Source organism: Fusarium subglutinans, assembly GCF_013396075.1.
Source record: "Fusarium subglutinans strain NRRL 66333 chromosome Unknown NRRL66333_c0000009, whole genome shotgun sequence".
Lineage (NCBI taxonomy): Eukaryota > Fungi > Ascomycota > Sordariomycetes > Hypocreales > Nectriaceae > Fusarium > Fusarium subglutinans.
Window position 1 is genome coordinate 25,661 of NW_023502072.1, and position 19,980 is coordinate 45,640.

Consider the following 19,980-nt stretch of genomic DNA (forward strand, 5'->3'; position numbering starts at 1 on the left):
GACAAAATGAAGTTGGAGTTAGGTAGAGGTCTCATTAATGCCGCTATCGGGCGCGGCCTCTGTCGGCTCTGGCGGGGTCAAGCGGGGAAGCAAGGCCCGATCGGGGCTGTCAATGAATTCTATCGCGAATGCTTTCCTATCTCAGTTACAGGTAAAGTAAAGGTAGAATTATGTTTTATAGCGAGTCTCAATATGGCTATTACCTAAAGTATGTATAACTCTTGTATATAGTCCGCTGTCAGACTTCCCTCATGCCAGGACCCCTTGGTTCCCCTTCTCATCCCTCTCCGTAATGGAGGAATCACTTTGGGCATTCTGGACTTCTTCGGGTTCACCTTCAACTGGGCCATGGCCCCTCAAGCCCCGATAAACTGTCTTCAATTGAGGCCAACCATCAATGATGGGGTAGAAGCCTGCGACGAACATGGTCCCCCATACCCAAATGATGGCAATTACAATCCAAGCGACGAAGAATGTCTTTCCGAAGACGTACTTGGCTGCGTACATCGGAAGTGGCCTAGGGTTTTGTATGTTAGTCAACGTTATTATAGAGAGATAAGGGGTATCTTACCAAAGAACCCAATGCCCCAAGAATGTAACCGCAGACCAAATCGCCGCAAGAGTCCCCCAATGCTTGAGCTTGGCCTTATCGGCGGTGTAGCTCGTCACCTTTTCTTCGTGCGTTCTCACCTCTTCCTTCGTTGAACCAACCTGGTCGAACGCAAGACGCTCGTTTCTGAAATCAGCCCATTGGTAGTTGGCAGGCTTGATGAGCGAGATCACGACTGAGTAAAGAGCTGGGCTCAAAGCCGAAGCGACAGTTCCGTAAACGCATGGGAGAGACTTTCCAGTGGATGCAACTGTGACTTCACCGTACAGTGACGACGCTGAGCCAAGCCAAACAGCGATGCCAGTCGCCATGCCTAGCAGAGGTGAGACGATAGCAGCAATCTTTGACTGTTTTCTCCACAAGATCGTGAAGACGGTTGGGAAGATGCCAGGGCATGTCAAAACACCCAGCATGTAGAGAGTCCATCCGAGATCTACTTTGCCGTAGTATAGAGCAGTCGAGAAGGCAGCAGAGAACAGGCCGAAGAAGACGACGCCGATATGGCTCCACCGAATGGCGTCACGATCAGTTGCACCACGGTTGAAGTACTGGCGATAGATGTCGAAGCTGATGATAGATGACACGGAGATGACTTGGGCACTGATGGTTGAAGTGACCGCCATGAAGGTGATCAACAAAACGGCAGCAGCACCGCCTTTGCCGGCGATTGCGATCGCGGCATAGGGCAGCACGAGACCGTTCGAGATCTCCACTGAAGACATGCGACGAGGGTATGTAGGGAATCGTGGGGTATCCTCAAGGGCGAGAGCAGAAAAACTCATCAAGGTGCCGAGACACCAGGGGATGGCAAAATAGGCGATGCCGCCAATGATGTACCCTGGGACAACAGCCTGAGGTGCAGCACTGAAGGCTTTGGCGAAGAAGCCAGTGTCCATGATGACCAAACCAAAGTTGGCCAGAACGTGGATGATACCAAAGTATATAGCCTGCATATTGTCAGCAAGGACTTGGTGATAGTCAAGCAGCTAACTCACGTCTTTGCTAGTCATTGTCAAGAAAGATCCATCATGGTTACCAGCAACGGGATGGTCTTTTCCAACCTGAACGATCAGATCATAGAGACCGCCAGGTGATCCAATCTCGGGGACAAGGAATGCCTTGATGGTGAAGAAACATATGATGATCGTAATGACAAAGGTATGGAAGTAATCAGTCAGGAAGGTCGCTTTGATGCCGCCGACGAAGGTATATAGCACCACGCCAACGGGTAACAAGAAGGTAGCGGCGATGATATGAATGCCGGATCTGATCTTTTTAGTGCGTTATCACGTAGCTCCAGGAGAAGTAACTTACAGCGCGGATATAGCAGCACTTGCACCCAACAACATGTTTGCGATAGCGATGATGTTGTTGATGAGGCAAAGACCAATCCAAACAATATGACCCGAAGTTCCATATCGTATACGGACAATCTCGAGCAGTGTATGCGCTTCGGGTACTCTGAGTTTACAAGAGATGCCAAGTAGAGCGAAGAAGACGATCATGGGCGAGCATCTAATACAGGTCAGCAACTTCCGAGAATGATCGCGGGGGAAGGGTACATACCCAGCTGCAAACCAGAACGGCCCAGCAACACCAAAGTTGTATCCAACAAGAGTACTTCCAAGCATAGCAGTACTCCAAAGCCACGATGAAATAACAGCAGACGAAGTCAAACCGGTGCCAACACTTCGATTGGCTGTCATGAACATCTCTGTCGTCCTGTTATCTTCACCAACAGTCTTCTTCAAGATATGCGTCAAAAACATCATGATAAACGCGATAAGGAATCCAATCGCGATAACGACGACATAGCCGACGGCTTGAGAAAGCGGAGGCTCAATGCCATTCTCGCTTGCGTCTGCTCGAACGTGAAGCGACATTTTGGCAAAGAGTCTTGGGGCTGTGAAAGATCCGGCAGCTCGGGTTGATGTCTCGGCATTTTGAGCTTGGGGGTCCGTGGGATAGCTTTATGTCTGGCGATCGGCAGGCACGAATCCATGTCGTTTGTATAGCTTTGATGATGCAATGGTCTATCAATCGCTAGATAACTGCCGGACATCCATCTAATGAATCGTGGAGGTCAGCGGGGGATCTTATTAGTCAAACGAGTTCCACTAGACCGGATATCTTCCAAATTCCGGGATCTAATCTCTTTTTCCTATCTAGATTATAATCTCAGTATGCTTTGGAAATTTTGGGCTTGTGATAGGTGATAAGAGCTCTGTTCCCATGTGCATGGGGTATGGCGTGAGAGCTTCAAGTGATGGCGATAGGGCCAATCGCGATCACGCCATTAAACAATCATATGAGAAAGCCCGGAATAATGTTTTCCCCTGTATGATTGAACAATTGGCTTATTGCGATGCCGCAGATCGATAATTGCGTTTCAGATTGGTAAATGTGCCCTCGTCGGGTGGTGAAGACAGCCATTCCCTGTGTTAAAACAAGCCAGAATATTGTGCCGAAAATTGGCAAACCAGAGGACGGAGTGACAATTAGGAATATTAGTACCTGAGGCCACAATGCAGGAGCACAGGCTATTGGATGGTTTTGCATAATCAGGCTGTGATGTGAGGCCACCAACAAGACCATGATTTTACAATTTCCCCTCCCGATCATTCCAGGCTGACTCTAAGGCTGTGCTTGGGATGACAAAATGCGCAGAGCTTTATCTTTGCGAAGTCGCCGATCCGTCTATTGTCAGGTCCTAGAACTTTCCTCTGAATACACATTTCTGCCACCATGGATCCTGTCTCAGCAATCGGGTTGGCGTCTGGGATCCTGACCTTTGTTGAAGCAGGTCTAAAGCTCGTAAAAATAGCACACAGCATACACAAATCTCTTGATGGTGTCCTAGACGAAAACAAACACCGCGAATGCGTCATCATCGAAGTCAGCAAAAGCAGCTCTGAGGCTTGAAGTGGCAGGCAACGGCCGTTTGACTCCCGAACAAGAGTCACTTTCGGATCTTGCCAAAAGGTGCAAAGCGACTTCAGCGAAATTAATCAAAACTCTGAACGAAGTCAAACCAAAGCAAATCTCGTCTAACCCCTTCAAATCGGTACGACATGCCCTCAAGGCAAATGCCAAGGCTAAAGGCATCGAAGGCCTGGAGAGCCAACTGAAAGACTATCGTCATCAGCTTATTCTCGCACTAGTTGAATTCTCAAGGTAAGGCTAATTCTCTAGTCATGAGAGATACTGTAACTGATTTACTCCTAGAGCTGAGGCAGTTGATGGCTTCAGTGAACTAATCTCACTTACTAAAGGCAATGAAGCTATATTGAAGAGTTTAACCCACGCCATAGAGCATCTGCGCCAATCGCAACTCTCCACGCATGATTCGATCCCCAGTACACGGGCTAGCAGTCACTTTCAGCAGCTACTGATGGTCGACGAGGAGGCCCGTCGAGCAATATATTAAGATCACATTCTAGAAAGCCTGAAGTTCGACGAGATGCGTCAGAGATTCGACGCAGTTCACACTGCTCATGAAGATACGTTCAAATGGATATATAAGCCGACTGAGGTTATTGAGGAAAGTGATGACTTGTCTTGGGATGTGAGAGAACGAAAAAAGGCGCTCGAGGTACTAGTAGCAATATCACATCTGTAAGCTAAGCTAACGCCAGAGCGTTCCACAGATACAATTAAAGTCAAAGGAAATATTCACAGGGTGGCTTCTATCGCAAGACTCATTAGCGCCAATCTTCCATATCTCTGGAAAGTTGGGGTCTGGAAAATCAACACTAATGAAGTTTATATGTTCTCATCACAAGACAGAAGACAAACTAACTAAATGGGTTGGTAAATGATTATCATATTATGCAAAACACATTCAGCTGACTTATTTAAAAGGTGCAAAGAAGCTTGCATTCACTTCATTCTTCTTTTGGCGGAATGGCTCAAAGGCACAGAAGTCATTAGACGGACTTTGTCGCTCAATACTCCACGACATGTTACGAGAGCGGCCTGATCTCATATTTGAAGCCTTCCCTGGCCAGTGGAGGAGTCAAGCAAAACATGCTTCCTGGAAGTTTGAGAACCGTCAACAAATCCCATCGTCTGTTGTGAAAGGTGCTCTGGAAAGACTTTTTAAGAACGAGAAACTATACCAGCAGCACATATTCTGTATCTTCATTGATGGCCTCGATGAGTTTGAGCCTGGCATTCAAGATGGAATGGACTATATTGATTTAGTCAATATCCTTCGACAATGGACGATTCATGCCAATGGAAACCTAAAGCTCTGTCTCTCAAGTAGAGAAGAAGGCGTGTTCATGGATGAGTATGACAATGACCCCAATTTTCGGCTCCAGGACTTGACCAGATCCGACACGCAAAATTATGTCCGCAGCCGTCTGAGCAGCCTCAGGGATGAAAACCTCAAACTCCATCTCGCTACTGAAATCCCGGAAAGGTCCTCAGGGATCTTTCTCTGGACCTATCTTGTTGCCAAAACAATACGGAACAAAATGACACATAAGGCCACTAGCGACATGTTGAGGCAACACCTTAACACTTTGCCTAGAGGCCTCGAATCACTTTTCCATCACATCCTTCAGCAACTTGAGCCAGGTGATGCGAAGAAGACTCTCCGGATTATCAATGCTCTTCAAACTGCCAAATCGAATAGACTAGAGCTACCATTACTCACCATTACCCTCCTAGATAAATATGATGAAGACCAAGATTTCTCGTCACGGGACAGGCTCATTCTTGAGACCGTCCCAGACGAGGAAATACTCCAGGCGCAGCTTCGCGGTGCTTGTGGCGGTCTGATAGAAGGCCATAAGAGCTCACGATACGACGGTCGGGAGGTCCTTGAGTTTGTTCACCGATCGGTTCCCGACATTTTCCGAAATGATACGGAACACTCGGAACTTGCTCGCCAAATGGAAGATGCGCTCCATGGTACGAACACTATTAATATTGTCTCTCATCTTTGCTTTGCTACCTTGCGGCTTTTGGGGAAAGCGGAAACAGGGTGGAGTAAAACGTCTACCTGCAAGTCAATAGCACTCATGCGGCTCAAAAACAGACTTGACAAGGCACCCTATTCTTTCCTGGAGTATGTTGGTTCTTGGACTAATGATGGGTGGCTAGATGATAGTCAAGCAAAGTGGGACTCGTCTTTTTCCAACTTTCTCGGGGGTACAGATATGTACCTCAGGACTCGTGGAGCGCCAGCTATCGGCAACAACAAATGGAGACTACTCTATAACAATATGTGTCTTGCAGTGTCTCCTGGCCATATTGATTACTTGGAGTGGATAATCATGAATGATGCAACTGCTCTGAACAACTCAGCCAAGAGAGCCTTTGTTGGTCAGTCCATTCTTCTGTCGCAGCATTGGGAAATGTTCTTCGACAAGAGAGTCTTTACAATGGATCCCACAATACCCTTAATTCCACACAAGCATTGGAGAAACGATAGCCCGGTTGTGCCTGACCTATTTGCCTTGTCTCCCTGTCAATTTTTCTTAACCCATACCATCTTCACGGTTTGTTTTCGAGATTGGAAGACTCGCCATGTCATTCCATGGATTCCAGCGAACAATTCAATCAATCAAGATCTACGAAAGGTTATTTCAGGATGTTCGGCTCTGAGAGGAAAATCCCCAATCGACTGGGACACGAACTTCACAGAACAGCTCTCATTTCGGGAATGGATTACAGTCACCGACTGGCCCAATAGAGACACCTTGCTAGAATTGCTGGACGGTAACTGTGAGTAATCGGTTGCCAGAGTCTTGGCTTCAGAGCAAACCAGTTTCTTAAATCGCCTCACAATCTTAGCCGCGCGTTGGGTGCTGGAATACTCTCATTGCTTCTTCAGCCCTGCTCTGGAGAAACCTGTAGCACTGACAGAGGATCTTGAAGAGATGGCCTCGTACTATGAGGCAGTTGTGATACCTCTTCCCAATACATTGCATACATGTCTTACCCACCTCATCTCCCTTGTGATCTGCAAGCAAAGAGGCTGGCTGAACCCCTCCGATCCTGCCGTCTTATGCCCCAAATATATGTCGTCCTCCGCAATTGGCGTTAAGTGATCGACACTGGGACACGGCACTTCCCAGCTCGAGGCGGTAGCTCCAAGCGCCATCTTGTGGAGTACCGCAGATCTTGTCTTGAATGCCGTCCAATATCGAAAATTCTTACGTCAATATTGCTCAGACCCGCTAACGCAGAGCGAATTGATGGAAACACCAAAGAGGGTTTTCCAATGGTCCAGCTCGTTCAGCTCAAGCCTCTTCGGGATTCGTCTGACCAACGAGGGACGAGAAGCGAAGACAATGACATATACGATCTTCTGTGTAGCCCAGCTAGCCCAGTTTCTAGCTCCCGATGTTGATCTCGGGCCGCACTTTGGGCGTCGTCGAGAGTCAAAGGTCGAAAGTCGATTGATGCTCACGCGAGCAAACACTTTACTTAACTCATTGCTCATCTTGGATTGAGCTTGGACACCACTTCGAGTCTCTTTACATCACTAAGTTCTGTCTGCTGAGTTAAGCTCTCAGCCACAAGTCTCAACTGCAAATAACACCAGCTACTATGAGATACAACAACGTCATCAAGCCAATCCTACCAAATAATGATAGGCACTTTTGTTATGATAATCCTCTTTCTAAATGGCAGCCTGGCTCCCTAGATCCATTGTCACCAGTATATGCAAGGTCTCGTAGCGAGCGAGCCAGAGCACCGACACCCATTGAGCATAACGGTCATATATATGACCTGGTTGGTGTGAACTCTCACCAACAGCTCATCCTACGAGATCAATATGCGTTACACCTGGACATTCGCATCGAGTGTTTTGCTGGACGTGCCGCCATCTTGGACGGCGAGCCATGGCAAGTCGATTATCTTGAGGCCATTCCCGATCCCCTTGACTTTACCAAACCACCCAGGCGTGTCCTTCATCTCAAGCGATGGGCCGAAAAAGGCCGGATTCGGAAAGTCATTGAAGAACCAGACAATCTTCGGGCAATCTTTCCAGGCTCGAGGAAAACATACATTAGGCCCGATTAAGCATGGCATTGTACGTATGATCCCAATCGCATCTCGGCAGAGAATTCACAACCCATTACTTCCTGGGGCAACTTTCGAAGCTCGGTTACGAGGCCGTGAGCTTTACGGTCTGTTCCAGATCGAGGTGAAGAAAGATGGCCAACTGGTAGCCAAGCACACTCTAGACGGATTGTGTCTCATCAAATTCGCTATTGAGCCCCATGAGATCGCGCCGTCATATGTAAGGGTCAATTGTCCCGACTTTGGGGGTTGCTTCGACATCGACGCTTTTCTTTACTGCGAGGATAAGCTTCGATGTCGGGCTACCAGTGTCAAGGCCATCAAAGCGATGAGATTGACCACAAGCGATCGCGATGCCATGTTTGGTACGCTACAACGAGGTCCAGTACCACTTCTCACCAACGGTTTGGACCATCTTGTCGTCTTCGAGAAGTTCATACGAGAGTGCACAGTCCCTTGTTCAAAGGCCCCTCAGCAACGGCGATTGACAATATTGAATCTCTCAATGTGCGATCAAGGCGATGCCAAGATTGTAGTCGACGCGTTGGTTGACTTTCGAAAGCACAATTCCGATGCAATCATGTCTGTCGTGATATCGAAATTGGGACCCACGATTTATCAGGATACGCCAGCGTGCAGGGAGTATGTTAAGCTGCTTACGCGCAATGGAATTCACATTGACATGTTTACTGGCGTTGATGGTCCAACGCGTCAAGTCGTGCACGCTAAAGCAATAGTCATCGACGACAGGACGCTCTTCAGCACTGGTGCCATTGTCGATACCAAACTAATTGATAAGGCCGACTTTTCCATCGAGCTTCCGCCCACGGCAGCCAAAGCCTTTCAGATCTACATGCAAGAAGCCATCCTCGGTGGCGTAAGCAATGAGCGTCGCGCGCATCTGGGCTCACAACTCGCCAGTCTGGGCGTCATAATCAACGATCCCATCGCGAGCTTGACCTATATCAGTCGCGCGCAACATACATTACTTCGCGGTGCTCGTCGCGATCTTGTCGTCAGTGTCTCAGAACTCGTTGACCCGAAAATCGCGAAACTCTTGGTGAGACGGGCAGCCAACGGCGTGACGGTAGCGATACAGGTCCGTGAAATAGACGCGGTCTCATCGAGAATTCTTGCGCAAGCGACGCGACGCTATGGCAAGCGGCTGTCGGTGGAAGATGTCAGCTGGTGGGAACCGCGACCGCACTATAACGCGATCATCGCAGACGATAGTCTAGCGTATCTGGGCACATCGTTCTTCTGGCCAACACAAAGAAACATGATTCATCAAGGGCGATCGCTTGAAAATGGTGTTTTGCTTGAGGGGGAGGCTGTGAAGGTTTTGAGGGAGCAACTGGGTCAATTGCGCAATCGTGCGCATAATGATAGTGACAAAAGCGACAGCGATGCAGTGTAGCTACAGCTTGAATCTCCCCGTCCCTTGCAACTTCGTCTCATGTTGGATGTTGGAAGTTGAGGAGTGTCAGGACGCGTCTTCGTCAGCCAATCAATGTCTCGTCTCGTTCAGGGTCAAGTTCGCGTACCGAATGGCTGCTGGGTTGAGTTCAGCGATTTACAAGGACAAAGCGAACGCCATGAAGCATAAAGGCTCATTAAGATCATAAAAATGATAAAGATGATAAGTTTAGTGACTACTATCGATAATACTTAACTGATATCTGTGTTGAGTGCCCTTCTCATCAAGAATTGCGAAAAAGTAATGACCACTCAGGAAATGCATGTCCAATATCGTCTTCAAATGTGGTCGGCGGCTTCGTACATTATCCTTCAATGTCTCCAATTTGCACTCCACTTCACTTAGTATTGCTAAAATCTCAAAATACAACAAAAAAATCCTACCTATTAGTTTTTATTAAATATTCTTACCGATATTGGGGACGATTACCTTGTTTACTATCAATCTTTTCTTCTGGCCGCGAGTCCAGCTACCCTGCAGCAATGGTGGTCCGTGCCATGCCCGGAGACTTATCCACTGTTGACCTGACGAAAGTCGTCATTCTGCCACTTCGCCTCTACAGAGCAGACAACGTCCCCGATCGGTCGCAACATATTACTCTCTTCATCTTCAAGCGAAGATAGAAATGTTACAAGAATCAGCAGAGATTTCATAATGGCTGCGCATGATCCGTCATCGCCGGGTCCGCGTTTCAAACAAACGCGACGGGACCTCGGATCGCGAATCTCCTTCTCAATCTCGCGTCTCAGAAGCGGATTCGTATGAGACAATCACCGGGATGATCCGAATGACTCGCGAACTGACCACCATATGGTGTCGATACGAAATGGAAGAATGAGTCAAGACGTCGAATGCGGCGACAACGGAGCCCTCTTGTTATGTCTTCAGCGCTATAGACTATGAAGGGGTGTTCAGCTCGAAGTCGGGGTCCCGCCCATGGCCAAACGAAGTGGACACAATCGCTTAAAGATGTTGTCTCCAAGTATCACTTTTACTGGCGGTTTCCGAGTGGAAATCGTGGGTGAACGGATATCACGAGAGGTTCCAAAGGACAGTACTAGGACGTCCGAGATTTGTTGATGCAACAGCCCAGGCAGCCTCTCACATGGTCGACCACAAGGACAAGACCTTGCATAGTGACTCAATGTCACTACTTCTTCAACAGCATTGTGTGATTCACTGAGAGCTGCCCCTTGCTTCCTCTCTCAACCATCAAGCTTCACTTTTACCTCTACTCTTGAGCCTTCAACCGTCAGGCTTCGAACATCAGGTTTATTGCTGTCGCTCTCTCGTCCACAACAAATGTTGAATTCTTACTGATATGATACCTAGGTTCAATTCGGCCTACCTCACTCTTCATCCTTCTAGTCCAGATCAGCACGTCAGTCGATCCAGTCGCATAATCGCCTCACGCATAAGACCTGTCAACGTCACTTCTTGCCCCTCGACCCCCTCTTTGACCTTCAACTTCACAGATATTCACAGTGCAGAACTTGGAATCATCCCCCTCAGTGAATCTTGGTATCTACCACGCTCCCTGAATGCCCAACCGCTTACTTCAACACTACATCACTGCCTGCACATTACCTTGGACGCGACCGAAGCAATCGATCGGACTTCGAAGGCACGGGAATCCTGTACGCAGAGAGTATTTCTCAAGCCCTTTGCTCATTCAAAGCCCGTCAATACTTTTTCTTGTCTTCTCCAATTCTCGAGGTACATCAACCCTAAAGTTATCACAAGTTTAGGCTCATCTCCTCTCTCTTTGCCCTAACCTCTTCTCACTTTTTCAAATGCAGCCTCAATTTCCCCTTTCTGGATTCAGCTTTACCTAAACTTAGGATACTGCTCCACTCACCCCTTTATTTTCCTGCTCACTTCTCTGCTCATCACGCTCTCTTGACCCTCGCTCCATCACAAATTCGGCAAACGATTTGGCCCCCTTTAACAAATCCTCCTCTCACTTCTACCACAATCCATCATAATTATTGACTTCGTCCCAACATTAACATCATGAGCGCAGGTAATTTCACGATGCCCGGTTCACCTAGCAAGCTCTCCAGAGTCGACCAAGAGAGATGGCTTGACCAACAATGGGGCGGCAAGTCTTGGCTCCTCGACGACGTCCGCAGCGCGCATCAAAACCCCCCCAAGCAGAACGAACTCAGTGCTGGTGCACTCGACTCCCTGATCAAGATCACCAAGTTGGCCCAAGAAAACGGCATCGCGCTGACATCCCTGTGGAGTCAGGTGCCACCCTACAATGTCCTTTGGATCGGTGTTCGCCAGCATCCTAGAGATTCTCTCCGACTGACTAGCGAGGTCGCGAAAGCTGCTCTCAGTAGTCTCAAAGCGATCGTACATTCTCAAAGTGCTCAAGAGGCTGGCGGCCCATCAGAGGTAATCATTGTGGAGTCCCGAGAGACTGAGCCTGGTGCCTGTATGTACGGCGGAAGTGACGACATTGAAAGCGACAGCAGCGATGATGGGGATATTGAGTCCGTCCTCATGGTCACACGAAGCCCAAGCGTCATCTTGGGAGGCTGCCCCGGATCGCCAGTCAAGTCGCCAGTCAAATCACCAGTCAAATCACCAGCCAAATCGCCAGTCAAGGTCGTGGGCAACAGCGACAAGAAGACCATTCCGATCTCCGTTTACACTTACCAGGGTCCCCAAGACCAGAAACCTGCTGTTTCGAATGCCGGCTCTCTACCTCTGCCCACACAAATGAACACTTCTCGTCATTTCACCCAAACACAAGCTGCCACTTCATCTAAGCGCAAAAGAGAGAAAGAATCCATTACAACAACCCCACAGCGATATTCGAAGCGTGCCGAAACTTCTAAGGGAGAAGAGGAGGTGGTTAACCAAGCCACCACCATTTATAAGCAGCTCACCAGCAATATGAAACTCATGGATGGAACGCTTCAATTCCTTACAAAAGCTCTCGTTTCCTGGCTACCATTGGAACAGGGAAAGGTCAAGGTCCTCGACCCTCTCTGGTTCAAAGTTGACGGCACAACTGCTTGCTACAACGTCAAGCTCGACGGGTATACCATCCTTTGCTTCCCTATCCATCACCTCAAGCCTAAGCACTGGACCTTGGCTATTGTCGACATTGATCATGATGAGAAATCCATGATACTCAATCACCACGACTCAACCCCTAGCGAAGAGCGTTTCAATTCCGTTTGCGACGGCTTCCAGAAATGGAATGAGACCGCCGGACACAAGTTTGAGCTGCGGTTCAACAATGTCGCCGTCAGTTGATCCTCCGGCCATGAAGACTAATGCTGACCTCTATCTATAGCCCTGCACTCCACAGCGGGATAAAATCAGCTGTGGAATTCACGTCCTCTCCTGTCTGCGACACGCCCTGACAAACAGACACTGCCCCCAATCGCTCAACCCGTATGCTGAGCGCAGATTCTTCATCCGAAAGATCAAGGAGTCTAATTCTTACGAAGGCGATTATCCCCTACAGGAAGTCAAGAAGATGTTCCAAAAGCAGGAACAAGGAATGCTAGTGGAATCGGTTCGAAAACGGACGGCTGAGTCCCTCGAATCAGATAGACATCTTGCGGCTATTGCCGTAGACCGCGCCGGCGATGCACTAACAAATGCTCAGGCCACGCTGAGCCGGCTTCGAATCGAGCAGGATACTTTGGCTGAAGCACTCACTCGCCTCGATGCTGCTGTTGAGATTAAATCGGAGCCCACTCGCCATTTGAACCTCGAGCCCTTGGACCGAGGTGATAGCCAAGAAGACCTCTCTGCCCAACTGAGTCGATACAGCAAAACGCTGATGGATCAGAGCTTCGCCAACGGGTCTGAGGTAGGCAGAAAGATCATCCACGAACATTATGAGGAGATCGTCGAAAAGCTGAAGCAAGCTGAAAAGGATGTTGCCCAGAAACAAGAGGAACTTGATGAGGCGAAAAAGGCCCGGGATATCAAGACTCAGACCTGCGAACTGAAAGAGAACATGGACAACATTTTGAAACATAATGGGTCCTCTCTTTGGAACAATTGGTTTTGAGCGGGCTTGGAATTAGCTGCAGAACAAGGTGATTTGGAGGATGGTACTGAGAAAGGCGGCGCACAAGGAGTGAAAACTGGGTTCGGGTTGTGAGTTAGACTGAGCCCTTAGGCGTAAAAGTTTTCCATTTGTCGTTTCTTATCTCCCATCGGTGCGTCAATTTTCTGTGGACGGCGTGAACCCCTGCGATCTTACAAAACGGAACATAAAAAGTCTCCAACATCGCTTGATACTTGCGGAACTATTTCTTAAACCGCCGAAGGCTTGGGTAACTATCGTAATATTTACTAAACATGACACAAGCAAGTCACCGATATCAGCCTTGGAGCTCTTGTATGGTTACAGGGGACTTTGTTCTTCTTTGGTCGCCAACTTCAGGATAGTGCCCATATGCCTGAGGATATTGTTGCTGGTATAAGTGCGCCTGGGAAAGGTCTGGCACCCCCGGTTGTGGGTAATGGTTTATCGGGGGATGCGAGGTAGCGGTGCTCTGGTCTTGACGCTTGACTGTCCTATTGCGAAGGAAGAGCCAGACAGATAGGCCTGCGATTATGGCAGCGGCCGGGACACCAACACCAAGTCCGATCTTCATGGCCTGACTATTGTCGATCGTCCCAGCATTCGTTTCTTCCGTATCGCCTGACGTAGGGCTCGGGTCGGAGGAGGTCGTTGTGGAGGTAGCAATGATCGTAGTTGGTGTTGTCTCAGTTGAAGAGGTGGTCTCGATCAAAGACACAATTGAAGAAGCCGCGTCATCCTCAATGTTGCCTTTGAATCAAGGAAGACACCTCGTTTACCGGCGCAACATCCAGGATCGTCTTCCCAACAGCAGTAGCTGCCATCTTCGCATCGCTTTACACGCGGGAATCGGTTGTTCCTCTCCTCTACAAACGATCATTAGCCAGGCTGAAGACTCATAAATGGAACAGAAAAGGGGCTGAGAACGAACCGTAAAGACAAATGGCAGCGCATTTCTTCTTATCGTATGGTGCAACGGCACATGGACCTCTCACGAACTCATTCTCTCCTTGTCCTTTGTTCTTGCAGAGTCGATTTGGCATGCAAGTTGCCCCCTCACCGCAACACGCCGAGGAACCTGGGCACTGTTTGTTGTTGGTCCACTGCTTGCCATCGACACCCCAGCACACACCCTCTTGAGCCATTGCTGGCTGCAAAAGCACATAGAAAACGCCCAGAACAAAACTGAACTGCATATCTGGATATGTAGAATGATCTTTAGACGAACGAAGGCCGAGAAGACTGTAGATGGCGGGAGTAGCATTACGATAAGGGGGAGGGGACTCGGGAGGTCTTGGGCTTTTACCAACAGACAGTATCAAAGCCAGGGGCCGGAAACTTCTGTAACCGCCAGTTTCTAACACCCTGCTTGCTTGGCTGCATTTACTGGGACATTTTGAACACTTCAATTGGATAGTATCGATAAGGACCTGTTACAGGTCTAGAGTCTTCAGTCATGTGTCTTGCAGGCGCGGTTTGGAGTAGATGCTTATATACTCGCGGAGAGACACTCTAATGTCTGGTTTGTAGACGTTAGAGAACCGACGTGAAGCCATTCAAACCCAACTCTAACGCGCCTGCCAGAGATATTGAGTTGTCAACAATTCCATTCCATTCTGCACAGAGAGTTAGTACCGACCCGTCGCTAAACAGTGAAGGCAGAGAGAAGTACCCTGATAACTGGGGGATTAAAATTAGAGTCCTTTAGCTACTACTCCGTACCAACAGTCAATTCATTAACTAACGGACAACCTGGTCTGGCTGAGCGACTGGAGAGAGTTAATGATTAGCGAGTCAGGCCACTGAAGAAACTTAGGACCCCTGCATGTCGACGCAGGAATTATGTCAAGCTTTTGCAATTTCTCCACATAGCTGAACTCACGCACCTTGGCAGCATCTTATCATTCATGACATTCAATTCAAGATGAGATGGATAATATCTGTATCAAGTATCACAGAGAATACAGAAGTTTTACTTGGGAAAGATTGAGCTGAGGAAGATCTGAAATTTGCCAACTTCCTGAGCCAAGACTTTGCGCCAATGGGGGCGGCACAGCCTGATCCATGGTTGGTTTGTCAATTACTGGTCATTATGCTGTTGGTTGCAGGTAATGTGACATTCATCGGTGGTTGGACCAAGGCAGAAATCTCTGACAACACGAATCCAGGGGTGTCATCCTGACCCGCACGGAGGCTTAATTAGGCTACGGAGTACCGCTCACTGTGCTCTCCCGTTTCTCAGCCTCAATTCTTCATCACGTCACACGACCTTGAGCCTGAATCGACCATCTGTGAACATGTCGCTGGCATCGGCATTCATAGTACGGCTCGGCCAAATGTTCAGAGACCCTCCTCGCGCTCTTGTGCGATTGAGTATCTTTGACGGCCTTTCCCTTTTACTGATTCTCATCACCTGGAAGGGCTCGGCAAGCTTATCTTACAGCTGGACGCCACCCATCAGCGAGTCTGAGCTAACGAACTTATCGCAAAGGGCGAAGGAATATGCCGAAAATCCTGTACAGGCCCCTTATAAAAGTACCTTCTGGGAAGTTGGCCAACGATCACGAGAGTTGAGTTACTGGCTATCAAAGTCTGACAAACTTGACCCGACTTCAAAGGTTGGGCGGCAGCTCCAGGATGTTACGGAGATAACAGCCCAACAACTATTTCCTTTCCTCCAGAACCCACCACAGAACCCCGGATCAAAGACGCCACTCTCTGACCTCCGACACTCTTTTGACAGAGGATCCAGAGGGATAGTGATTCCTGTCGGTGGAGAAGAGCAATCAGTCCGCTTCGCTGGCCATTTGATAGTGAGCCTGCGCAAGGTGTTGGGCTGTCGTCTGCCTATACAGATTGTTTATGCCGGAGAAGATGACTTGCCCAAAAGGGATCGCGATAGGATCACAAAACTTGATGGCGCATCTGATGTTGAGTTTCTTGACATCTTCACTGTCTTTGATGATGCGACACTGAAGCTCAACGACGGAGGATGGGCCATCAAGGCTTTTGCACTGCTTGGGTCACAGTTTGAAGAGGTCATCCTCCTAGATGCTGATGCGGTTTTCATTCGACAACCGGAAAGGCTGTTTGCGCAAAAAGCATACATCGACAAAGGAGCGTTGCTCTTCCACGACAGATTGCTTTGGCAACATGCGTTCAAAGAAAGGCATGAATGGTGGAAGGACCAGATCAAGGTGCCTTCAGCGGAGATGAACAAATCACTTGTATGGACAGAGGATTATGCTGAGGAGTGCGACTCAGGTGTAGTATTTCTTAACAAGGCACGAGTAAGCACTCTTGTTGGCCTTCTGCATGTCGCATGGCAGAACACATACGACGTTCGGGAAGAAGTCACTTATAGGCAAGGTCACGGGGACAAGGAGTCTTGGTGGCTTGGCCTTGAGCTTGGCGGGTCCAGTTATGAGTTTGAGTCGCATTATGGCTCAATGATTGGCTGGGGTGAAGGCAAAGGAGGAAACGTGACAAAGGTTTGTAGCTTTGTCATTGCTCATACTGATGAGAAGGATAAGCTGTTATGGTACAATGGAAGTTTGTTGAAGAACAAGCGTGTGAACCCAGATGGTTATGAAGTCCCGGAGTACTGGATGATGGATGGCAAATGGCATAAAGGAAGGACAAAGGATGATATGAGCTGTATGACTGATACTCAAGTGCTGGAACTTTCAGCCGACGAGAAGCGTGTGTTGCGAGAGAGCATTGAGATTGCGAAGGAGGTAGATAGGGCCCTCAAAGGCACAGTATAGAGATACCACAGCCATTTCATTCTATTGATTGAGACAATGGAGAATCAGTAATTATACTAAACTTCGGTGGGCTCAGTTTTGCCATATGGTAAAACTTTAGTCATCAGTACCTTGATGCTGGAAGCTTATGACGATATGCACTATGATCCTCGTACTTCCAACAGACGACTGAAGTTCAGATTGACGCTGAGCATGGGCGCAGTACTAGCAACGAGCTTTTAATATCACGTTAATATGACTTCACTGCTGATTGCAGTGGCTATCCACGTGATAAGCCGACTTGAAGCATCTCCGAAGACTGTGCCAAACGCTGACACTGTAACAGTGCCAGGCCCTTTGCATGCTTGCGACTCCAATCAGCCCTTATCTCAGACAGTACCTTACGTAGGTAGGTCGCTGATGACCCTGGCCTTCTAAATTTAGTAGGTGCCTCAGCAGGGCCCGGTCCGTGTAAGCAGCGCCGCGGGGTCAAAAAGGTCAGTGGGTGAGCCGGCACACTCCGAAAGGGGTTAAACACCGCTCCACTACAACACAAGGATCCGACACAGGCAGTGCTACAGGCCTGTAAGTCTCGCTATCGGGGGCTTGCCGCATACAGATCGCATGCTATGGCTTTGCCCGCCGGGCCATTTCAGTGGAGAAGGACCATCGATATATAGAGTCTATTGACATAGAATTCGTTTGTGTGCCGTCTCTTTTGGTGTCTAGTTCGATTCTCCCAAGGTCATTACTGGGATACCATTTATTGACCATGGACAACTTCAATTCAATCGCTCTCGAGCGTTTACTGAGCCCCTCAGGGCTGCTTGGCCTTACTGGAGTTTGGCTTGGTTATCGAGTCGCGCTCGCACTTTACAACATCTCTCCTTTTCACCCTCTATCTAAATTCCCTGGTCCCAAAATTGCGGCTGCTTCTTATGTATATGAAGCTTATTATGACTGGATCCTCATGGGTCGGTATGGCAGGAGGATAGAAAAGATGCATGAGCAGTATGGTGAGCACTTGACGAGGACTTCCTGATAAATTTGAAGTAACTAATAATCATTGAAGGTCCTATTGTGCGCGTCAGCCCTGACGAACTTCACTGCTCCGACCCCTACTTTGCCGATGAGATCTACACGGGAAAGCCAGGTAGAAGTACGTTCTTATAACTGGCTTCCTCGCCTCAATGAAACCCTTGCGCTTACAATTCTCTCAGTCCGCGATAAATGGCAACATCACCTCAAAATAGCAGGCGCTGGACCAGTCTCAATGGCAACCGGCACTGCTGGACCGCATGAGCTCCACCGCAAACGTCGGGCTGCCCATGCACGCTTCTTCTCACGCGGACAGGTCCTCAAGCTTGAAGACGAAGTGTACAACTACGCTAAGCTCGCTATCGAGAAGATGCTGCGCTGGACAGGCAAGGAGGCATTCGAAGTCAAGGGCGCCTTTAACTGTTACACTGCTGATGTATTCTCCCAGTATGCATTTGGAGAGCCTATGGGCTTCATTGAACAGGAGGGCTGGGAGCCCAACTTCGGGACTTGGACCTCGTCCTTCTTGACAACCACTTACATGAGTACGTTTAGAGAGCTCTCTTCCTACTAGACAGTCATGCTAACTAGACGGCAAATAGTGCGCCATAATGGGTTTGCCAGGCGACTGGCCGATATCCTCCCCATCTTCGCGGATTATATGGGCGACGATGTCAAGAGGATCATGCACCAGATGCATCATGTTATCCCAGCGTATATCAAGACTGCCCTGGCAAATCCCGATGGCGGCCGTGTATTCAACGAGATTCTGAACTCGAACGTTCTACCCGAAGAAGAGAAGACTATTTATCGTCTTTCGGGCGAGGGCTTTGTCTTTCTTGTTGCTGGAACAGAAACCACAGCGGTCAGTTCTCTCACCATAGTCGCCATGTCGAATTTGGGCAACTAACTCGATCCAGGCTATCCTCACAGTCATGACGTTTCACCTCCTTCACCAACCCAAGATCTATGCTCGTTTGATGAAAGACCTGGAAGGCATTGATCCCAATAATCTCAAATGGGCACAGCTCGAGCAGAGACCATACCTTTGGGCCCTCGTTCAGGAATCTCTGAGACACCAACCAGGGGCTGCCGCTCGATCAGCTCGCATAGCCCGTGAGGAGGAACTCTACTATAAAAGTCAAGACGAAAAGACGCAATTTGTGATCCCCCGAGGCACACCTGTAAGCATGACGGCCATGATCAACCACTGGGACACGCGGCTGTTTCCGGACCCCGATGCGTTCAACCCCGAGCGGTGGTTGTTGCCCGACGGCAAGCCTGATTATACGCTGCAAAAGTTCCTCATCTCGTTTTCGAAGGGATCTAGGGTTTGCGTTGGCGAGAGGTGAGTCTCATCCCTATTGCCCGATGTCTAGTACGGGGCATGTCCTAGTCGAAGTCTTCATGCTAACAGATGTGCCTGACAGTCTTGCGCTGTGCGAGATCTACATCATGGCCGCCCTGATGGCGATTCGAATTATTCCCAAAGCTGAACTTTTCGAGACTACGATTGAGGATCTCACGTATGACCATGACCTGGTGGTGTTACAGACGAAGAAAGGACATATCTCGACTCACATCAAGATAGCGTGATTCGGGGTAATGACATTCTATGGCGCTAAGGCAACGATTTGGGACTGTACATAAGAACTACACATAGCTAGATGAAGAAAGAAGAAAGATACATGACACTGGCCTTCAAAATACTCGATAGCTTAAGTTCTGTGTAGTGATACAGGCTCTAACCCATGATAGTCAATGGCGCATATGGGTGGTCCGGGTTTAGAGTTCGACCGCGTCAAAGTCACTGCCCTCCTGCACCACATGAACCAACAGGGGCTTTGCGTTCCCAGGAAGGATGCAAGGTAACTAAGCGTCTTGGATCAGTGTCCAATAATCGCTCCAACCACAAATATCAAGAAGAAACAGAATGCTGTAGAGGCGCTATAGTTCGCATTTCACATGAGGTTCGGTTGTGCGCTCAGTGTCTTTCCACGCTCGGTAGGGTAGG

The 19,980-nt window shown here is 48.7% G+C and overlaps 7 protein-coding genes across 7 annotated transcripts; 5 read left to right on the top strand and 2 right to left on the bottom strand.

Annotated features, from left to right (window-relative positions):
* Positions 1–249: 249 nt before the first annotated feature.
* FSUBG_1564 (DUR3-urea permease) lies at positions 250–2,493 on the bottom strand (the record flags this gene model as incomplete). The annotated part of the gene is made up of 5 exons (XM_036679244.1): positions 250–517; positions 572–1,557; positions 1,606–1,876; positions 1,925–2,125; positions 2,177–2,493. The coding sequence occupies 5 exons, from the start codon at positions 2,491–2,493 to the stop codon at positions 250–252; spliced, it is 2,043 nt and encodes a 680-aa protein (XP_036542825.1).
* Positions 2,494–3,355: 862 nt separating this feature from the next.
* On the top strand, positions 3,356–6,311 carry FSUBG_1565 (uncharacterized protein; the record flags this gene model as incomplete). Its single annotated transcript, XM_036679245.1, has 8 exons — positions 3,356–3,424; positions 3,471–3,784; positions 3,836–3,966; positions 4,051–4,175; positions 4,393–4,420; positions 4,472–5,527; positions 5,855–5,941; positions 6,268–6,311. The coding sequence occupies 8 exons, from the start codon at positions 3,356–3,358 to the stop codon at positions 6,309–6,311; spliced, it is 1,854 nt and encodes a 617-aa protein (XP_036542826.1).
* A 1,089-nt stretch (positions 6,312–7,400) lies between these two features.
* FSUBG_1566 (long-chain-fatty-acid ligase) lies at positions 7,401–9,065 on the top strand (the record flags this gene model as incomplete). The annotated part of the gene is made up of 1 exon (XM_036679246.1): positions 7,401–9,065. One exon carries the CDS (start codon positions 7,401–7,403, stop codon positions 9,063–9,065), a length of 1,665 nt encoding a protein of 554 aa, XP_036542827.1.
* A 2,094-nt stretch (positions 9,066–11,159) lies between these two features.
* Positions 11,160–13,164, top strand: FSUBG_1567 (uncharacterized protein; the record flags this gene model as incomplete). The annotated part of the gene is made up of 2 exons (XM_036679247.1): positions 11,160–12,386; positions 12,436–13,164. The coding sequence occupies 2 exons, from the start codon at positions 11,160–11,162 to the stop codon at positions 13,162–13,164; spliced, it is 1,956 nt and encodes a 651-aa protein (XP_036542828.1).
* A 316-nt stretch (positions 13,165–13,480) lies between these two features.
* On the bottom strand, positions 13,481–14,577 carry FSUBG_1568 (uncharacterized protein; the record flags this gene model as incomplete). The annotated part of the gene is made up of 3 exons (XM_036679248.1): positions 13,481–13,932; positions 14,114–14,523; positions 14,570–14,577. The coding sequence occupies 3 exons, from the start codon at positions 14,575–14,577 to the stop codon at positions 13,481–13,483; spliced, it is 870 nt and encodes a 289-aa protein (XP_036542829.1).
* Positions 14,578–15,479: 902 nt separating this feature from the next.
* FSUBG_1569 (MNT3-alpha-1 3-mannosyltransferase responsible for adding the terminal mannose) lies at positions 15,480–16,949 on the top strand (the record flags this gene model as incomplete). Its single annotated transcript, XM_036679249.1, has 1 exon — positions 15,480–16,949. One exon carries the CDS (start codon positions 15,480–15,482, stop codon positions 16,947–16,949), a length of 1,470 nt encoding a protein of 489 aa, XP_036542830.1.
* Positions 16,950–17,700: 751 nt separating this feature from the next.
* Positions 17,701–19,838, top strand: FSUBG_1570 (trichodiene oxygenase; the record flags this gene model as incomplete). Its single annotated transcript, XM_036679251.1, has 7 exons — positions 17,701–17,944; positions 18,001–18,087; positions 18,149–18,511; positions 18,569–18,831; positions 18,887–19,314; positions 19,397–19,511; positions 19,725–19,838. 7 exons carry the CDS (start codon positions 17,701–17,703, stop codon positions 19,836–19,838), a joined length of 1,614 nt encoding a protein of 537 aa, XP_036542831.1.
* Positions 19,839–19,980: the final 142 nt, after the last annotated feature.